The sequence below is a fragment of the Castanea sativa genome, chromosome 10 (genome assembly GCF_040712315.1).
Source record: "Castanea sativa cultivar Marrone di Chiusa Pesio chromosome 10, ASM4071231v1".
NCBI lineage: Eukaryota > Viridiplantae > Streptophyta > Magnoliopsida > Fagales > Fagaceae > Castanea > Castanea sativa.
In genome coordinates this window covers 1,356,213-1,376,243 of record NC_134022.1, presented here as the reverse complement: position 1 = coordinate 1,376,243, position 20,031 = coordinate 1,356,213, and the positions used below count along the sequence as shown (strand labels likewise).

The 20,031-nt window shown below is 34.4% G+C and overlaps 1 protein-coding gene across 2 annotated transcripts; it reads right to left on the bottom strand.

Moving 5' to 3' along the window:
- Positions 1-3,723: 3,723 nt before the first annotated feature.
- Positions 3,724-11,437, bottom strand: LOC142613299 (binding partner of ACD11 1-like). 2 transcript variants are annotated; one of them, XM_075785591.1, is made up of 5 exons: positions 11,270-11,437; positions 7,648-7,751; positions 7,455-7,530; positions 4,637-4,717; positions 3,724-4,548 (listed from the first exon to the last, which is right to left on the bottom strand). In XM_075785591.1, exons 1-5 carry the CDS (start codon positions 11,273-11,275, stop codon positions 3,973-3,975), a joined length of 843 nt encoding a protein of 280 aa, XP_075641706.1. In that variant the 5' UTR covers positions 11,276-11,437; the 3' UTR covers positions 3,724-3,972. The 2 variants fall into 2 exon arrangements, with proteins under 2 accessions (XP_075641706.1, XP_075641707.1); XM_075785592.1 differs by lacking the exon at positions 11,270-11,437 and having other exon boundaries at positions 7,648-7,757.
- Between the last annotated feature and the right edge of the window lie 8,594 nt (positions 11,438-20,031).

Genomic DNA, 20,031 nt, shown 5'->3' with positions numbered 1-20,031 from the left:
GAACTTTGATTCAATTGCACCATTGCAAACAATCACGTTAGAATGTTTGTGAATGTGTGTTTAACATGTTGTTATGAATCTTTATGTGTGTGTGGGGAAGAGGGGGGGGGGTGTTAATTTTCAATACACATATCTGGATGTTGCTTTTTTGGGTTGTTTGTGGTTTTTCCAAGGAAGGTGTGTTGTGCTTGGTTACCAAGAAAGTGGAAGAAAATAAAATAAAATAAATTAGAGATTGAAAATTAGAATCGATTTGTTTTGAATATATTGTGTGTTTAGTTGACAAAAAAAGTGAAAGGAAAATTGCAAGCTAAACTTTTTATATAAAAAAAAAAAATGAAGAATTTGTTTTTTCTTTTTTTTTAGCTGGCGTGGAATTTCATAATGTTAAATAAAATTATTATTATTATTATTGTATTAGTCACATGTTTACTAAAAATGCACATCGTTTGCTACGTAGGCTTATTCTGTAAATGATATGACAGTAAAGACTCAATTGACATAAAGTTGAAAGAAATAATTAAGGACTAACTTAATTGCTAAGAAAATACTTAGATCAAATAGAAAGTACCCTCAAAATATAGTATTAGTATGCCAAAACACTATGTCTTGTAAAGTTTTGGGTTCTCTTTTTCTTTCTTTGATTTTTTTTTTTTTGTTAAAAAAAAAAATTCACTTCCTTTGGAAATTGTCTTTTATGATATGATACTTCCTTTGAGGTTTAATATTTAATAATTGCCTTATACATTCAAATATGCATTATCCCTTTCACAACATATGAATTTTACAATCAAGTGAAACTATCATGTTAGATGAATGGTGCATGTATCAAGTCCACCATATTTGCTTTGTATAGCAGAAAATTCAAGCGTTTTATTTTTTATTTTTTAAATGAAGTATTGACATTTGGGTGGATAAGACAAGGGTAACAAAAAAATTATGGGCTTGCAATCATACCAACTTTGTATTTCTTTCATTGCTCACAAGTCACAAGTCACAACAACCCACTTCGACAATTGAACTTTGATTCATTTGCACCATTGTTAAGACCTTGAATATTTGTGCCAACTAGCATCGAGGACTCCGGTTGCAAGAGACTCTAATTTTAGACTTTCTCTAATTTTAGAGTTTAGCTGATTAATTGATTAGTTCACTCTAGATCTTATTTTTAACAAGAAGAAAATATCTTGATTAAAAGATTTATATGGACAAACATAAGTTTGTATGAACCCTCGTAGTGGTACTAATGTATGAAACCTTGAACTTTCCCTCCCTCCCCGTACCTTTCAAATTCAAGATTGCAAAGAAGCTTAAGAAAATATTTGGTACATTTGCTTAAATACATATTTTCAGTTTTTAAACAACATTACACATATTTTCATACACTTTTTTACTCACATGTATTTTCAAAAAAACTGAAAACTGTTATTTAAACATACATACTAAATGGGCCCAAAGATCTATCAAATCTTGTCTCAATGCGTAAGAAAGAAGCTTTAGGAGAAATTCATAAAATCAAACAATGATTTAGAAGAAGAAAAGTACAACCAAGACATCATAATCAAAAGTAAAAGAAAGATTCTTGGTGATATCAAAATATTAATGACGTTAATATGTGGTATCATCGAGTGCCATTGGACCTTAGATACAAAATCTTGGATCCTAGTTTTACACGCTGAAACTAAAAATTCCAAAATCTTGGAGCTTAGTTTGTCATGACGGAAGCAAATTTTTCTTCAGAGTTGAATCTTGTTTTTCAGACTTCAGTGGAGTCACGGCTTGGGCGGTGGATTTAATAAGGGAGGTGGTGGATTTGCTAAGGGAGGTTGATGGCTGTTGAAAGGGGGGCTAGAGACTAGAGGGAAAAGAAATGACGTGGCTTGATTGTAACCTTTAGATCTTTTATCTGCCAAGTGTCTTCTATCTAAACAAAAACAGGAGGTAACGAGAACATTTTGAACTGGAGGGGAGCCTGTCCATTTCTAAAAAGTTAAAAGTTAGATTATTTGAAATGAGGATGAGATAAAAAGTAATGCGACCTTTTCACTTTGATAAGAACTTATCCCTATACAACTTTGTTTGCTATTTTTGTAATGCTTAGGGAAGGGGCTAGTTAGTGGATTAATCACTTAATCTTGGTTACTTAAACCTGATTCTCTTTTTCCCCAGTTTATGCATTAGCATAGAAATCATCTAATTCCATTTCCCCCTTTAACTGAGTTTTAACTTTCAATGAAGTAGGAAAAATATATAAAAACTAACTGTAATATTCTCACAAAGCAGCAAGAGTTGAGGGAGAAATTTGGGAAAAAACAACTATTACTCGATGCTGTGAGAATGGACCAAATAATAATATGCATTCAACTATATTTTCAAAAACAAGGTAAACAGAAAAGAGAGTAAGCAAAACTGTGTTTTCTTGCCGAACAATTTTGAGAACTATTCTAACCATCGAAGTGACAAAATTTGCCAACCTTGTCTTAACACTCGTTTGAATGAACTTATTGTTTTCATTGGTTTATTAGACTTAAAAGCAAAATAAGTTCGGTAAAAAAATTAACTTTTTTTTCCCTTAAAATAAAGTTTAAAGAAAATATGCATCAATATGTAGTTTAGATTTTTTTTTTTTTAAATAGAAGAAAGAAAATATCCTGATATTTGTTTCTGATGTCCTTTAGTTTAGGGTACTCCAACCTCAAACATCGATAAAACTTGAAGCAGTTCCTTAAATGCCTTCAACGTCATGTTATCAAACTTTATTCTCAAATAATAATAATGCAAGAACTCGTTTCAAAGTAAGAAAACACAAATACCCTTCAATTCACTACCATTACACTATATATAGATTTTCTTATTCAATGCCTCCAATGCTATTTCAGGTACCTAAATTCTCGGTGATACAAACTCGTCTTCAAGAAATACATACATACATACACGCACATATTAGTTGGGCTTCAAGTCCGATATAACTATTTGTAAAGTGCATCATTAGTTTTTTTTAGAGAAAATTACACTTTACATTCTTAAACTATACTCCAAATTACACTTTGCACCTTTAACATGCACTCTAAACTATGACCCTTGTTATACTTTGCATCCCAAGATCAAGCTTGCTCTTAAGGTTTGCTATTAAGTTTGACGAAAATTTAAAGTTTAGAATGTAAAGTGTAATTGGAAGTATAGTTTAAGATGAAAAAAAGTGTATTTTCCCCTTTGGTTTTAAGGGATTGAGAAGATGGGGTAATTGAGTCTTTTTTATGCGATACCATGGTTTTCCATCCAAGTTAACAACAAACTTGATGTTGGGTGCAAAGTGTAACAAGGGTTATAGTGCAAAACATGTATTTGAAAAGTTTAGAATGCAAAGTGTAATTGGGAGTATAGTTTAAAATGGTAAAATATAATTTCCCATTTTCTAGTCTTTTTAGTCAGCAGCTACAATAACAAGAAATGAGAATTTAAACTCCAAAAGGCATGCAATTCCATTGAACTACAAGACTATTTATAACATATATCATTAGATAGAGTTAAATGTTTTCTACACCATCCGTGCCAAACTCCACATTAATTGAAAGTTATTTACTACCTAATCCAAAAACTTAAATTTTTAGTGAATATAAAAGAATATTATATTTATATTGATAAAAAAAAATTATGCTTTTGAAAAATAATGCTCGACATCTTGCATGCATGATGAACACACGCAACAAGAGAAAGTACAACTGCATTAAAACTTGTTGCTTATATTAAATGTAATCGAAAACCACATTGACACATAATCATAGAGAAACAAAAAAGAGAAAAAAATGGTCAAAATAACACCTCAAACATTCGGTTTGACATTCTTATAAAGAAAAGTCAAGATAATAAATGCAATCATGACCAACTAATTGGAGAGTCCTACGTTCACCACTTCCATGCTAGAGGCAGTAATGGAAGTCGCATTTCCATTGGTATTTACAAAGTAACAAATCAAAGGATCAAACCTTGAGCAGGTGCTGGCTTGGAAGGTTGCTGCTCAGTTGGTGCTGATGCTTTGGGGGACTCAGAAAGATGAACATACGCATAGTCATCCACCACTTTTCTCTTCTGCTCCTCTTCAGCCACTACCACTTTCTCTTTTGTTTTCTGCCCAACTTCCTCAGCTGCCTTTGCAACCTTGCTAAAAGCACCAGTCACCCATGATGCCCCAGTTAATACATACCGGTTCTTCATTATGGCAGATCCAGCAGTACTGACTTTTTGCTCTGCAACTGCAAATGCTGATTTTGTTTTCTCTGAAACCTGAAATTTCTGATCCACTTCTCTGACCTTACCACCAACCACAGTAGCTCCAACGGTTATTTTCTCACTGAACCCAATCTTTTGGTCAATAGAAGCGACTTTTGCTGAGGCTGTTGAAGATAACTGGTGCTTATCGTCAAAGGTCTTTGCTTTGTTCACTGCATCTTTGCCTAAGATAAAGCCCTTAGCAAGCATGCCACTAACCACATCCTCTGCCTTTCTAAAAGCAGATTCAGCACCACCCGGAGTTTTATTTTCTGTCGCCTACAGAGATTTGGGCACCAATCAGGTCAGTTCCATTCTGGTTTATGCAGTAAACTAGTAAAATAGTAGTTTTGTGCAAGAAACTTACAGGGGGTACTAAAGCAGCAGGTGGCAGCTTGTAATCTGGATCCAGAGTTATGTTGACAGACAAATCAACTATTGTTGCTCCCTGAGATTACATTCAGTTTTAAGTGAAACTTTTTCACGTGAATAGAGGAGTAGGGAACCTTGTATAATATGAAATGTATCCAACATTATCATTAGTTGACCAATTTAATGTAGCCAAAAAACAGTAGTACAGCTGGGTAAAACCAGAACCACGGTCAATGAATTACAAAGAGATGGTTGAGCTCTTTTTCCCACTATATATTATTCAAAGCGTGATCAGAGATCTCTCTATCTATTATATAATCATAAAAGCTCATTCTTTTTACGATACTCAAAGCTTGAACAAAGAGACTTGGCGATGGATCACAAAGTTAACAACCAAAACTAATATACCCTCTTCAGAATCTTCTGCCTATATATTGCACCTGAAACTTGTATAACATCATGGCACAATCTAGTTCTTATAGAAGCCATCAGTAAGACAACCAAAAAAAAAATAGAAGGGAAATTGCAGCATTACGCTCCACAAGAATCTAGCAGCTCATCACCTCCAAGTCCCGCCAATTTAGGATTTCAAAAGCAAATGATTGGGCAAAATTTTTTTTTTTTTAAAAAAAAAATTTAACTTTAAACCTTCAAATCACTCCTCCACTTTTGAAATCAAGAGAAATTTAGGAATTTTTTGGAAATGGAGGCATCACAAATGAGTTTCCTAACGTGATAAATGTAAATGAAAAATATGTATACTATAAGTAAATCTCTTTTAATTGGCTATGAATGAACTTATTACACCGATTCAAGATGAAATCCCTTTGTATATGCTTTTTGCTTATAATATAGTTTTAGTGAATGAAACAAAACATGGAGACAAGGACTAGATGCCAAGTTAAATATCTGGAGGGATACCTTATAGCTTAGAACTATTAAGTTAAAAAGAAATTTTTTACAATATGACTATAAGACCAGCTATGATGTACTCTTATCCAAAAAAGAAAAAAGAAAAAGAACAGCTATGCTATATTGCATTAAATGTTGGGCTATCAAGAAGTAAGATGTCCATAAATAAAATGAGTTTAGTATAAATGAGAATGTGAACATGAACAGGTGGAAATACAAGGAAAAATGGTATTCAAAATTAATTGATTTGTTTAAAGATAAGGGTGACCCCTATTGATGAAAGGATCAAGGAGAGTCGCTTGAGATGGTTTTACCATGTGCAACAAGCACTTAATACATCGGTGAGGAAGAGAGATTTGATTCAAGTTTAGGGAACAAAAACAGGAGATGAAGACCCCAAACAATGCTAGTAGTAGTAGAAAAAGACATACTTATCAAAAAAAAGAAAAAGACATACTATTTAAGGAAGTAACATAAAGTATATTTTGGTTAAGATAGAATGACAAAGAAGAATACATGTGACTGATCATAACTAGTCCATTGAGGATCTATTGCTGATCACAAAGTTTTGGGACTAAGGTTTTGTTGTTGCTGTTGTTGTTATATGATTCATAACTTGTGTAAAAGGATTAGTTTAGCCATGCAATAATCTTTTTCTTTTCTTTCCTGTTGTTTTTTTCCCAGAAGCAGACCTTCAGCTTTAGTAAATAAGCATTTTATTCAGGATTATAAAAACCCAGTCGAAACTAGCAACTCTAAGGTCTCAAAGAGTTTAGTGCAAATATTACAACTATGAGAATGCACACTTTACCCCCCTAAACTTATACCCCCTTCTACACTTACCTCCCTCAACTATGAGAATGCAGACTTTACCCCCCCTAAACAATGATCCCTTTTACACTTACCCCCTAAACTATGAGAATGTACACTTACTTCCCTAAACTATTACCCATGGGATGGAGTGCAAAGTGTTACACAAGTAATAGTTTAGGGAGGGTCAAGTGTGCACTCTTATAGTTTAGAGGGGCAAGTGTTAGAAGGGTAATAGTTTAGGGAGGGAAAAGTGTGCATTCTCATAGTTTAGAGGGGCAAGTGTTAGGAGGGTAATAGTTTAGGGGGGGTATAGTGTGCATTCTCATAGTTTAGTTTAGGGGGATAAGTGTAAAAAGGAATATAGTTTAGGGGGGTAAAGTGTAATTGCCCCAAAATATATAAAGAACCAGTTTGTACATTCACATCTCTATGATGGAATTGCTCTTACTCTCTTCAAGAATGGATGTCACTACTAACACACAGAACACACACTTATCTACTGCTAGTGCTTCTTAGTTGATTTCTTCCCTTTCCACTATGCTCACAACCCTAAGATCACAAATTTGCACAAAGCTGATATTGATTAATAAAAGATTACATTAATCCCTGTTGCAATTGGATCCTGTGCATATGCATGTTTAGTATCTTAGATATATATTTGCATCTACAAAACCGTCTTTGACTTCTTGGAAAATAAAAATGAAAAAAGTTTTTCAAAATATTGTTTTCTCTTTAGTTTTCTTGAAAAAAAAAAAACATAAGAAACAGTTCTCTTTCATGTATAAGCTTAATCACACTTCACATGATGCATTAAGCTCACTGTAGATTAACACAAATAACAGCTCTTTACTCCCTCGCCCTCAAACAACTGAAATCCCTAATTTATTGTTCTCCATATATCACATTTTGTTTAGGCAATCCTCCAAGTCAGATCATTAAAAAAACCATAATAATACATCTTTGATAATTCAGACCATTAAAAAACCATTACCACAAAGCCTGAATCATGATAATAATAAGAGAAGTATTTTTACAAGTGATATAACTAAAATCACAAAAAGGGGGAGGGGGGGGGGGGGTAAAATTACCGAAAGAAGAACTGCAGTTTCAGCTCCTTGTGAATCCTTGAAGGTGACATATGCGATTTGAGACCGCTCATTATCACTGCATAAGCATTAGCATTTGGTAGGATTGGTTGTTCATATAAAAATAAAACCAAATAAGAGAGAGAGAGAGAGGGGGGGGGGGAGAGGAAACAACTGAACTGACTCATAAACTAACCTTCGCATTTCAACATATTCGATATCACCAGAAAAAGAAAAGAACTCCTTGATGTCTCGCTCAGATGCTCCTAAGGAAACATTGCTAACTTTAACAGTTTTTATCTGCATTCAGGGCAATTGTATAAGCTAAACACCATTGAGAAAATATAATACTGGAAAGAATAATAGAGCTACTCAAAATTCAGCAAACCAAGGGGTCCAACTGGGTCAGATATCAGGAGCTCTGATTTTCTAATTCCAAGTCAGAAAATGTAGAATGAATATCCATTAAAACCACTGCATGGCCAAAAATAAAGAGAATGAAGTGCTTTCAAGCACTAAAACTCAATTCTTCAGTTCTAAGAAAAGTAGTTGAGTGGGCTCTTCAAATAAAATAAGAATATTAGTAGAGTGGAAATTTTTTCTGTGATAACTCCCTCATAATTGGTGAGTCTCAGATTATGATCTATGCCAAACCCAACTTTATCAATGTGACAATTTTCAAAAAGCTACCTAGAAGGCTAGAACCTCCTGCAGATGTGCACTGCGCAGCTGATTATTATCACTTAGTGTCAACCTGCTCTTCTTTATTAGGAGAACTGGGATTTGAATCCCCCTCCCCCATTGTTGTAACCATAAAGTGGGGGCAGGAGGGAGTAATCACACTATCTTGAGATTGAGTGAAATTCTTTCTTTGACTAAGAAATGGTATACTTATCGGTGTTTATGAACTATCCACATCACAGAGAAGTTATAATTTATACAATACATACTCAGAAGAATTTATTAAAAGATTTTCTTGCCAAAAACAGAATAATATTCTTTATTTTCCTTCTACAAATTAGCATTCAGAATCACGCCTAAGAGTAGTTGCCATCCAATGTATGCCTTAACCACAATGTAATGACAACTTTGGCTTATTATGGTAAATTTTATGCAATATTTTTTTTTTTATAATTATTAATTTTGGCCCCAAAAGAGAGGGGAAGGGGAGATTTAAACTAGTAACTTTCACTTCATCAGGTGTGGTCCCTAGCCAATTCTGCTACCCCTGGAGTTAAATGCAATAATAAAATCTGAAAAGAAGAACAATATATATGAGAAAGTAATTTTGTGCCCTGCTTACTACAATCAGATGAGTTGAGCTAATCGTATGGTTCCTTCCTCCCACCCTCCCCTCCCCTGGTTCTCCCCCCATATTGCACAATCATACTCCTTTCCCCCCTTTAAAGAAATGGTATACTCATTGGTACTATATCCCAATGCTCCAACCAAGGACATCTCCACCATTGTCCTATTGCACAATAATTATTTAATGATTTTAATCTCCTGTACAAAATAGGCTAAGAAAGACAAACAAACAAAATGACTTTTCCAGTTCATTTGCTTTGATTTCCAAAGCCAGGCAAAAAGATAGCCAGCACAGCTCCTGAAAATTCTCAAGCTGTAACAGGAACCACAAAGTCAATAATGCAACCAAAACACAAGCATACATCATATAGAATAAACCCTAGATTCAGAACCTAAAAAAAAAAAAAATGAAGGCTGAAGACATGACACAAATGCAAAACCATCTAATCCTGTTCACAAATGAATCTATCTTTTCAGGAGAACTTGAATTGGAAGAATTAAAAAAGGGGCAGGAGGGTGTCTTAAAATCTCATCCTTGGACTTTTGAGTGTCAATTTAGTTTCTACATTCCCAATTCAATGTTGGTAAAAGAGTCAAGTGCACATCTCTCTTGGAGCCTAGGTGCAAAGGACAAGCATGTGCCTGATTGAAGTAAGGCACACATTTTTCAAATTTAATATAAAATAACTCTGATGAAAATATTCAGTGTATAACTAAAAAATAATAATGATAAACCAAAATAGTAATATATTTTTCCTATTAGTTAAAATAGATATTGCAACTGCACTTACAAATTTTACATAGGTTATTTCAATTTCTCAAAATTTTAATATAGAATATTTGAAATAATTATCAATGGATAATAGGATAATAAATTGATAATTGTGGCATAGAAAGTTTAAACATGACATTTTAAAAAAAATTACAAGAATAGTAAACTATCCTTGTTCATGTCTTTTGATATGTAGATTAGTGTGTGTGCGCGCGCGCGCGCGCGACCTAAATGATAATGTTTATATAATAAAATTACAAGCAACTAATTCTAATGATTAATATTTTTATTTAGAATTTTTTGTTTAAAAAAGTGCACATGGGCATGCTTTTGTGCTTCTTCAAAAAACGCCAGAAATGTGTTCTTGAGGCAGTGAAGCACTTAAACCTTTGGCTTTGAGCTTTGAGCTTTAAACATGCTTTTTACAACACTATTCCAACTTCAAGGATTAACCCCTTGGACATTATGTTTGTGCATCAATTTAGTCCATGAATCAATCGTGGACATTATGTTGGGGGCTTTCTTTTGTTACACTATAGTGTTGCATTTGCATTGTGGAGTTTTTTGTTTCGTTCCTTTGAGTTTCATCGGATGCTACCAGAAAAGGCCACTGACCTCTTCTTTGGTTGGAGAAATTGGGTAGGCAAGTAGTCTTTGGATACTTAGAACCTAACCCTGTTATGGTTGATGTGGACTTCGTGGTGGGAACGTAGTCTTCATAGATTTGAGGGTGTGGAATCCTCAGGGTAACAAATGATAGAGCTGTTTGCTAGATTGTTGTTGGATTAGTCTTGAGCATGGGGTTTTAATAATAGTTACTCCATTCCTAAGTTTTTAGAATCATTATCCTTTTCTACATAATCTTTACTAATTCTTTAGACTTCTTTGTGTTTACTACACTTTCATGTACATGAAGTAGTCTTGTTCAAAAAATCTGCACTTGCTTATCAAGAAAACAATATATACAAAATACCTTAGGTGATGTTACTTAGGTTCTCCACTTAAAATTGAGCCATGTGGCTACTTAACTAAAAAAAACACTTCTATTCCATGAGAAAAAATCCATTTTAAGAGGGGAACTTAAGGAACAGTACCGTACCTAAGTCTTGCCCAAACAATATATATGTAAGTATGGTCCTTTTAGCGGTTTAGATCAAGCTTAATCCGTCTTGTAGTCCACCATGCTGTAAAGATTTAATGGATTTTTTTTTTTATAAAAAAAAAAGGTGGAAAAAGATTAAATGGAAATTTTTAACAAAAATTTGTATTTGTTATAAACATAATGATATTAGGGTGTTAATTCACATTGGAAATGCAAGAACTAAATTGACACTTGCACAAAAATCCTAGGCTCAAATTTGAAAAAAAAAAAAAGATCCAATAGCTAAAGCAATCTATTTTCTGTTCTTTAATTTTGAGAAACCCAAAACAAAGAAAAGTCCTTACATTCTAACACCCAGTACATGTCAACTCACTCTCTCTCTCAAACACACACACAGACACAGAGAGACACAACATAACATATGTACGAATCTGGTTTCGTCAATCATCAAATCGCAGTAGGAAATCTCGTAATGAAAGAAGCAACGTAGAATCAGACAGATCCGAGGGTAACACACAGAGAGTCAAACAAACAAACACTAAAACTTAAGCAATAAGCAAAGCAAAATCAAAGCTGTCAAAGCCCTAACAAATCAGACAATACGTAGAGAGAAAAGAGATAAAGGAAAATACTGACCGACATGGTAGATTTGGTTCCAATAGGCACAGAGAGAGAGAGAGAGTTTTTTTTTTTTTTTTTGGTTTACAGTGTTACAAGTCTTCCTGAAAGAAATGCGAGCCAAATCTTGATTATTGAGATGAGAGAGACAGATTATATTGATAAAGCTAAGCTATCGAATGAATCTTATTCTATATATATTTATTATCATTTATAGTTATAAATGGACGACGTGGTTTGGGGGGGGGGGGGGGGGGTGGGTGGTCGCACGTGTGAGATGTGAGGGTAACAGTAAAACAAGCCTTGCAGCGATTTCACACGTGTGAGTACTGTGTTTGTGTGTGGGAGAGAGACTCTGACTCTGACTTTGACTAACATTTAATTTTACTATCAAATTAAATAAATAAATATTTTATGGGTCTCTCTCTCCTATCCCATGCCTGGGGCTGGGTAATGGCAAATTCCAATGGCTCCCACAGCACACGGTGTTGGACTTTCTAGGACGGAACCAGATGCAAGAGTTTTTTTTTTTTTTTTTTCCTTATATATATATATATATATATATTATATAGACAAAGAAAAGTAGAGCTGAAGTAATGGTGGAGTCGTTACTTAAGAATTAAGATTGGATCCGTTTTAAGTTTTAAGATTTTTTTTTAATATATTTTTTTTATAAAAGACAGAAATTCTACTCTAGCATAATTTAAATTTAAATGTAAATATATATGAAGCTTCCTCTTAAAAACTTGAACTCCAACTCTTCCCCCTAACACCCTACAAGCACTTATACTTGTAGAGTGACCATTGCACCAAGAAATGGGATGGATTCATGATCGGAAGGATTTGTTCTAAAAAATAAGGGATAAGATTCAATTCATCCTACTCTTCTTCAGTTTTAGTGCCTGATGAGTTTTTAGCTACTACTACTATTTAACTATTTTTATTGTATTGGTTGGTGCCTAACAAGTTCCAATGAGTTTTAGTGAGTTTCAATGCCTAACACAGTAAGGATTTGCTGCAAACTAAGTTGCAGCAAAATTATTGAGAAGTGCAATTTGCAGGAATTGTTGTAGCTTAGATAATGGGCAAGGATTTGCTGCGAACTAAGTTGCAACAATTCTTGCAAAATGCACACAAATCAATGCCTCAAATAGATCCCATTCGGTAAAAATTCAACCTTGACATGGAAAAATATAAGTCTGACAAGTGTTTATTTGAGGCATTAACACTGGTACATTTTTGCTAGAGTTACTGCAACTTTAATTTGCAGCAAATCCTTGCCCTATGCAAAATACTTTCTAGATCCTACATTATCAAAAGAATCATCCAAACACATACTTAAAAATGTAGCTTTATCACTATTTAAATTGAAAACCTAATTGTCGGGGCTCTAAACATATCTAGGTCTATTTTACTCACATCTCTCTCTCTACCACCCAATTACATGTCTCTCTCTCTCTCTCTTACTAACACAAAAGATAGGCCTTGCACCCTATGAAACTAAGGGCTTTTTAGAAGTGCGACTAAGGATTTGAGACTAGGGTTGTGGAGGCAATGTTATGGTAGTGGTGGGTGTGGGTTTGCAAATTTATTTGCCAATGGTGGTGTAGGGTTGATGGTCATTATTTTGGTGGTGGTTCAAAAATTTATAATCCTTGATTTTGGGATAAGGCTAGGTTTTCGTGGTGGTGTTGTTGTTGGGTTTTCACAGTATTGATGGGTATGATTTTGGGTTTGGATTTGATTTGGGTTTTCCATTGTTGGGTCAGCTAGGTTTGTGGTGGTTTGACCGACCTTTCAGTTGTACATATGTTAGTCCATAAACTGTTTACAATTTTGTAGCATTACTTCTTTTATTTTTTGGGCTAACATGGCTATTCAAAGCAAATTGAAATCCTAAAATTTTGAACTCAGGACCTCATGGATCTCACGAGGCCTTCAAAACCACTAAACTAATCCTTGTAATTTTTTACACTACTATATAGTATAAACAACATAACATATGGTGTGCAAATAATTGAATTGTCACATTTTAATTTGGCCCCCCAAAGAAAATTTTATGCCTCTGCTGCTTGTTACATTGAAATTAACGACCTTTAAAAAATAACATTGTAACATCTACAAATAAAAAATAAATAATAAATAATAACGGCTATTTATATTTTATTGTCCATGCATAGTTTTGGCAATTAACAATATATAACTAAAAGAATTATTAATTATTATTCTATAAGATCTATATAATTAAATTTTTAATAGTCACAATAATAATCTAAAATATAAATTGTTGGTTGTTGTTTTTTTTTTTTTTTTTTTTTTGAGAAAATGAAACTTGATTTTATCGATATGGGCTTCCTAGTTCACCTTGCCTTTTACTTTCGTGTCATTAATGATATAACAACTGGGGCATTGTTCATTGTTTCTGCATTGAGGGCGCTGATAATTGACAGTGAATCGCCCTCAAAGATTATTTTCGAGAAATTCGTTTTCAGCCACAAATTGCACCAATCTACACATAGACACAACTTCAATCACCTCTGCATCATGTACACTTTCAAGTATGAGGGAAAGGGTTGCCATTGCCCATCAACCGTGTAAAGTTGAGATTTACAACTATGTTTTATATTGGCTTTATTTTATGACAAAAAATGTTGTATTTGCTTTAATTAGTTCCTTGTATTTTATGGAATTTTATTGTATTGGATTTAGTATTAAGTTGGTAAAGAATCGAGCATAATATGAAGAATCAGTAGATTTCACGAGTGTCTCACTAGAAACTAACTCGCGAAAGAGCCACGTGAGAAGCACATGCTGGAAGCTGAAAAGTCATGCCAGCCTGGAGGATTTCGCGAGTGTCTCGCGGGTAAGGCCTTCCCGCGAAATACCCGCAAAACTCTCTGCCTTGAGGTTTTTTAAGTGTAACTTTCTTACTCTTCACCCATACTATATATACCCCCATTACTCACAAATGTATGAGAGGTTATTCAGAGAGAAAAACCCTAGATAAGTTTTCAGCAACACACACACACCCATCTTTTAGAGAGATAGCTACTAATCCTTAGTGAGAAATCATCCTAGCCTCCTCTCCGTCCCTCTCCCATTATCATACCTTGAAAGAAGATTTGTACGCAAACACAACCCATACCTTTTCAGAGTGTAGAGAGTGTTTTGGAGCTTGGGAAGTTTTGGAGATTTGCCAAAAGAAACCGGTGAGGCTTGGCAGATGCAATTGGGTGTATTGCGGAATCCGGAAAGCTAAACAAGACACGATTCCGAGAAGCCTTGTTGGAGTAGGAGTTTGGAGGGCTTAGGTACATTGGGTAGATTAGGCTTGGAGGGTCTCTTGCTATTCGTGTATCCCAACTTATTGTCTAGTGAATCGATTTACTGCTTGGAGGGCGGCGGAGAAGTTTTTCGTCGAGTTCTTCGGTTTCCTCTTCGATAACACATCAACGTATTATCTTGTATTTGCATCTCTCTTCCCTTCTCTTTTTGCTTTCATTTTACTGCTGTGATTTGTTGAATATGGCTTAGAGTGGTTATTTTGTTTGTTCCCTCGCATTTACTCTATTCCGCACTTAGTCTAAGTTAGAATAAATGCGAGTGAACAAACAAAACAACTACTCTAACCCATGTTCAACAAATCACAGCAGTAAAATGAAAGCTAAAACAGAAGGGAAGAGAGATGCAAACACAAGATAACACGTCGATGTATTATCAAATAGGAAACCGAAGAACTCGACGAAAAACCTCTCCGCCGCCCTCCAAGCAGTAAATCGATTCACTAGATAATAAGTTAGGATACACAAATAGCACCCTCTAAGCCTAATCTACCCAATGTACTTGAGCCCTCTAAACTCCTACTCCAACAAGGCTTCTCGAAACCGTGTCTTATTTAGCTTTTCGGATCCTGCAATACACCCGATTGCATCCGCCAAACCTCACCGGCTTCTTTTGGCAAATCCTCAAAGCTTCCCAAGCTTCAAAACACTCTCTACACTCTGAAAATGTGTGGGTTATGTTTAGGGCACAAATCTCCTCTCAAGGTATGACAATGGGAGAGGGAATGAGAAGAGGCTAGGATGATTTCTCACTAAGGATCAGTAGCTCTCTCTTTAAAAGATAGGTGTGTGTGTGTTATTGAAAACCTATCTAAGATTTTTCTCTCTAAATGACCTCTCATACATTTGTGGATAACGAGGGTATATATAGTATGGGTAAAGGGTAAGAAAGTCACATTTAAAAAAACTCAAAGCAAAGAGTTTCGCGGGTATCTCGCGGGAAGGCCTTACCCGCAAGACACTCGTGAAATCCTCTAGGTTGGCACGACTCTTCAGCTTCTAGCATGTGCTTTTCACGTAGCTCTTTCGCGAGTTAGCTTCTAGCGAGACACTCATGAAATCCATTGATTCTTCATATTATGCTCAATTTTTTACCAACTTAATACTAAACCCAATACAATAAAATCCCATAAAATACAAGGAACAAATTAAAGCAAATACAACACTTTTGTCATGGGATAAAGCCAACATAAAACATAGTTGTAAATCTCAACTTTACAATCTTCCCATTTGGCTATTCCGTGACAAAACACCCTATAACAGACTTTAGACTTAAACGTGAGTTTGGGAACAATGACAAAACTCACTCACACCTAAATCTAGAAGCTGTGAAGCACTTAGAACATGTATACCTGTAACTTGAAACACTTGCACAAAACATATTAGACCCTTAAGGTAAAGCAAGTAATAAAAGGACAAATATAATGTAACAAGTAAAATGCAATTAAGTAACCATGATGTGAAACATATGAGCAACTTGATCATACACCAAAACAGTCATATGGAAATGACTACAATGATTATATAGCAAAGCAAATGATCATCCGAACATGCAACCAAAAAAGCACTATAACATAAGGATGTATTCATGTCTAACACACAACTAATGCAAAACACCAAAGTATTTGCATTAAGGATACAAGATCCAACAAGGGCACAAGAACACACAACCAATGCAAAACACAAAAGGTATTTACATTAAGGATATAAGATCCAACGAGGGCACAAGTGTGTTCCAACACATAAACACAATGCAATGAGATCATCAAAGCATAAATACTAGAAGTAACTCAAAACACCATAAAACAACGAGAAAACAAGCATAAAGTAAAACAAAGTGAAACAGGTTTTCTAAAAAAGAAGTGTCTTCTTTCCCTTGGTATATGCATCTCCCCTATGGTTTTCTCATCCTACGAATGTGCACGAGCTACAATTTTTCCCCCTTAAGAATGTGCACATGAGTCATATAGAAATGACGAAACACACCAGTATACTCTCTAGTATACAAAAACTTAGTCTAAGTTAGAGTAAAATCAACTAAGCCGTAATTTATTAATTTGGGATCTAAACAGCTCTTGTGTTTTTAACACAAATCCGAGCTTTCAAATTGCTATCACATAAAACCACATCGATGCCCCCTATTTTGAATTAGCAAAAATTTAAAATTGCTCCATCACAAAATCTTGTGGGGAAGCTGTCCATTCGTGGATAATGGCAGTGTGACTAGCTAATTGTTGGTCCTCGGCTACTCTAAAACTTGCTAGACAGTCCTCTAAGTACTTTGCAATATCTTAGGATAAATCTTGACCTTCACTAACTCTAAGTTTATTCCTACAATACCATATGGACCAATAGATTACTAAAAATAATTCTTATCACTTTGACCGATCATTTTGAAAGACTTGTTCGAAGTTGCATAATGTTAGCTAAAATCTACTTCCTTCCCCTACCACCATTGCTATGGGCATCTCCATTGAACATGGGTCATTACCTCACTGCTATGCTCACATCTCTCACATCCTCTATTCATGAGTGATTATTTGGTATTCCAGGAGTATACTCTCTCCCTCTCACATAGGGATGGGTCCCACCCACCTGGAGCTCACCCCCATGTGAGAGGAAAGAAGTATACTCCCGAAGTATCTAATAAATTTCCCTCTATTCACCATAATATCACCACATCAAACATTTACTATTGTTGGCAACGAGTTTGTTTATGCCCTCCAAAGGAAATGCTTGATTTTTTTTCTTTTTGTGGGAGGTTTTACTGTCAAAGTTTCCTCCATAACGCTCCATGCCTTTCACCATAACAACTCCTAGGGTTGTTAATCTCCTCCCAAATCAGTAGCATATGATAGGCTCTTTGAAATATAAAACTGTCATTCTTTGTCTAAGCCCATATCATTTTATCTCGTGCTCCGTGGGCTTCATTGATTTAATCCATGAGTCCAGCACCATTTAAAAATTCATTTTTGAATTTTTTTTAATTTGGAAAATGATTTTTTTATTCTTTTAGGAAAAAGCTTCTAAAATCTCACGAGTTTTTGGAAAAAAATAGCATAGAAGGGTTTTTGGTGAAAATCTCATGAGTTATAGGTGGAAAATACCTTAACAGGGTTTTTACATTTTAGTAAATATTTCATGAGTTTTTTTTTAATGAAAAATACCCTTAAGAGGGTTTTAATGAAAATCTCATAGTTTTTTTTTTTTTTTTTTTTTTTTTTTTTTTTTGGGTGGGAAAACCTTTAAAAATATTTCAAAGTCACCTTTTGGATCAAAAGCTTTATATCAAACATTCGATGTGAACACTTTTTGAAAAGTGTTTTTGAAAATCATTTTGTAATCAATTTTGGAAAGCATTTCTTTGAAAATTTATTTTAAAAATGGTGTAATCTTATTGTGGGATCATGAGCTCACAATGCTATCTATGAAGATAGCATGCAAATCCACATATATCCAAGGGAAATTGACATTAACACAATGACATTAAATAACTTGTAATTAAAAATGATGAGATAAGCATAATGATAAATCAAGCATGTGAATCTAAGCAATCAAAATGTAAACCTAGTTATATGCCTTCGTATCAAAACATATAGCTCTAGCTATGCAAATCAACATACACATTAGCCAACATGTGAATCTAAGCACACATGAGCATATTAAGCCATATAAATTCAAGCATGCAAGCCAATACCCTTGTAGATTAAGATGTGTGAAACAAAGGAGATGAAACTTGATGATAAACATAGAGATTAGAGAATGTGAATCATTATGTAAGAATAAGAAAAACATGCATGGAGAAATTCACATCAAAGCTCATGCATAATATATGTGATTTCCATCATTAAAATTGACAATATAATCACATACCCATGCAAAAAGTTTCATCCAAGCATCAATTAAGGAAGAATTTATCAAGCCAATTCCATCACAAGCATATCATTCATATTATAACTATAATTTAAAGAGAGAATTGAAGAAACATACCCTTGAAGCCTTGATTTTTATGAAAGAAAATCAAGAAATGAATTTTTTGGAGCTTTTGGGATTGTTTAGAACAAAATTGAGATATTAATTGTTTACCATTCAAAGAGACTGTTAAATTTAAGCAAATGATGTAACTACCACACATAGAGTCCTAGTTTTGAGGTATTGACTTTGAGCACTTAGTTGGAGGCCTTACCCAGCTTTGATTTTTTGGTTTTTTTTTTTTTTTTACTATTTTCAAAAAGATCTTACAACGTTTTCAAAGCATTCGACTTTATTCCACTTGGTGCATTATGTCAAAAATTATTGAGCTTGGAAATGGACTAGTCTAAATGGGATGAGTCTTTGAAGTTGATTTGTTGTCATTTTTTCAAATGTGATTTCTTATAATCTGAACGTCTTTTTGAGAAACCATTTTTTCCATGACATAGATAATCACTTCTTCTTCAGGAAAATTCTAGACATTGTTTGGTTCCTCTTGGGTTTGTTTTCCAAATTTTGTATTCATTTTATGTTGTCAAACTCTATTTTCCCAACTTAAAAAACAACTTGCATTGTTGTTTGGCACTAGTTTTTCCAATTAAAAATTCGCTCTCACACCAACACCAATACCAATACCAACGATAAAAAATTCCACCTATCACAACAAATCCAAACCCAGCCCATCACCACCACCAACAGCCACACAACCAAAAGAAAGAACCTCTGAAAGCCAAAAGAAACAATCCAACCATCAACACCACCGCAAAACTAAAAGAAAAGGCCCCTAACCATTAATGGCACAAACCCACCTCTAACATAGCCCAAGCCTCAAACCACAATAACAACGATTCACACCCCACATCCACAACCACACATGGCCACACCGCAACCACAACCATCCCAAGATCGACGACCCACATCCATCAACACAACAAAACCAAACCCAACAACACAGTAAACTGAAAACAGAAATCTCTATATCGGCAACCCAAACTCATGAACATAAGGAGAGAGAAAGGGATGGACAAAGAGTGAGTAGTGAGAGGGACGAATGGATGGTTATAGTAAGAGATAAAAATCAATCTTGCCAAGGAGAGAGAGAGAGAGATCTGGAGTTTGTGCGGTGTAAAATAAACAACCATTGGTGGTGGCCCTATTTGATTTGAGTTTTCTTACTAAAAATTTCAATGAACTTAATATTTTATGAATTCGAAAACACTAGGGCTTGTTTGGTTCAATTTTCTATTTTCCGTGAGTCCCACCACCTAAAAATATGTCTGGTTCCATTTTTGGTTCTCAGTTTTTAAAAACAAGATCCAAAAATATGGGTTTCATTTCATTTTATGTTCTTTTGTGGGTTTCATCACCTAAAAGTATGTTTATCTTTTTTTTTTTTTTTTTTTTTTTGCTCTTAGTTTTTAAAAACAAGATCCAAAAATATGGGTTTGAGAACAAAAAATGAAAACA

Excerpts from the sequence above, each read along its gene's own strand:
- LOC142613299 (XM_075785591.1), bottom strand. Across the intron at positions 7,531-7,647 it reads GAATATGTTGAAATGCGAAG|TGATAATGAGCGGTCTCAAA; the intron begins GTTAGTTTATGA and ends ATGCTTATGCAG. Across the intron at positions 4,718-7,454 it reads AAACTGCAGTTCTTCTTTCG|GGAGCAACAATAGTTGATTT; the intron begins GTAATTTTACCC and ends ATGTAATCTCAG.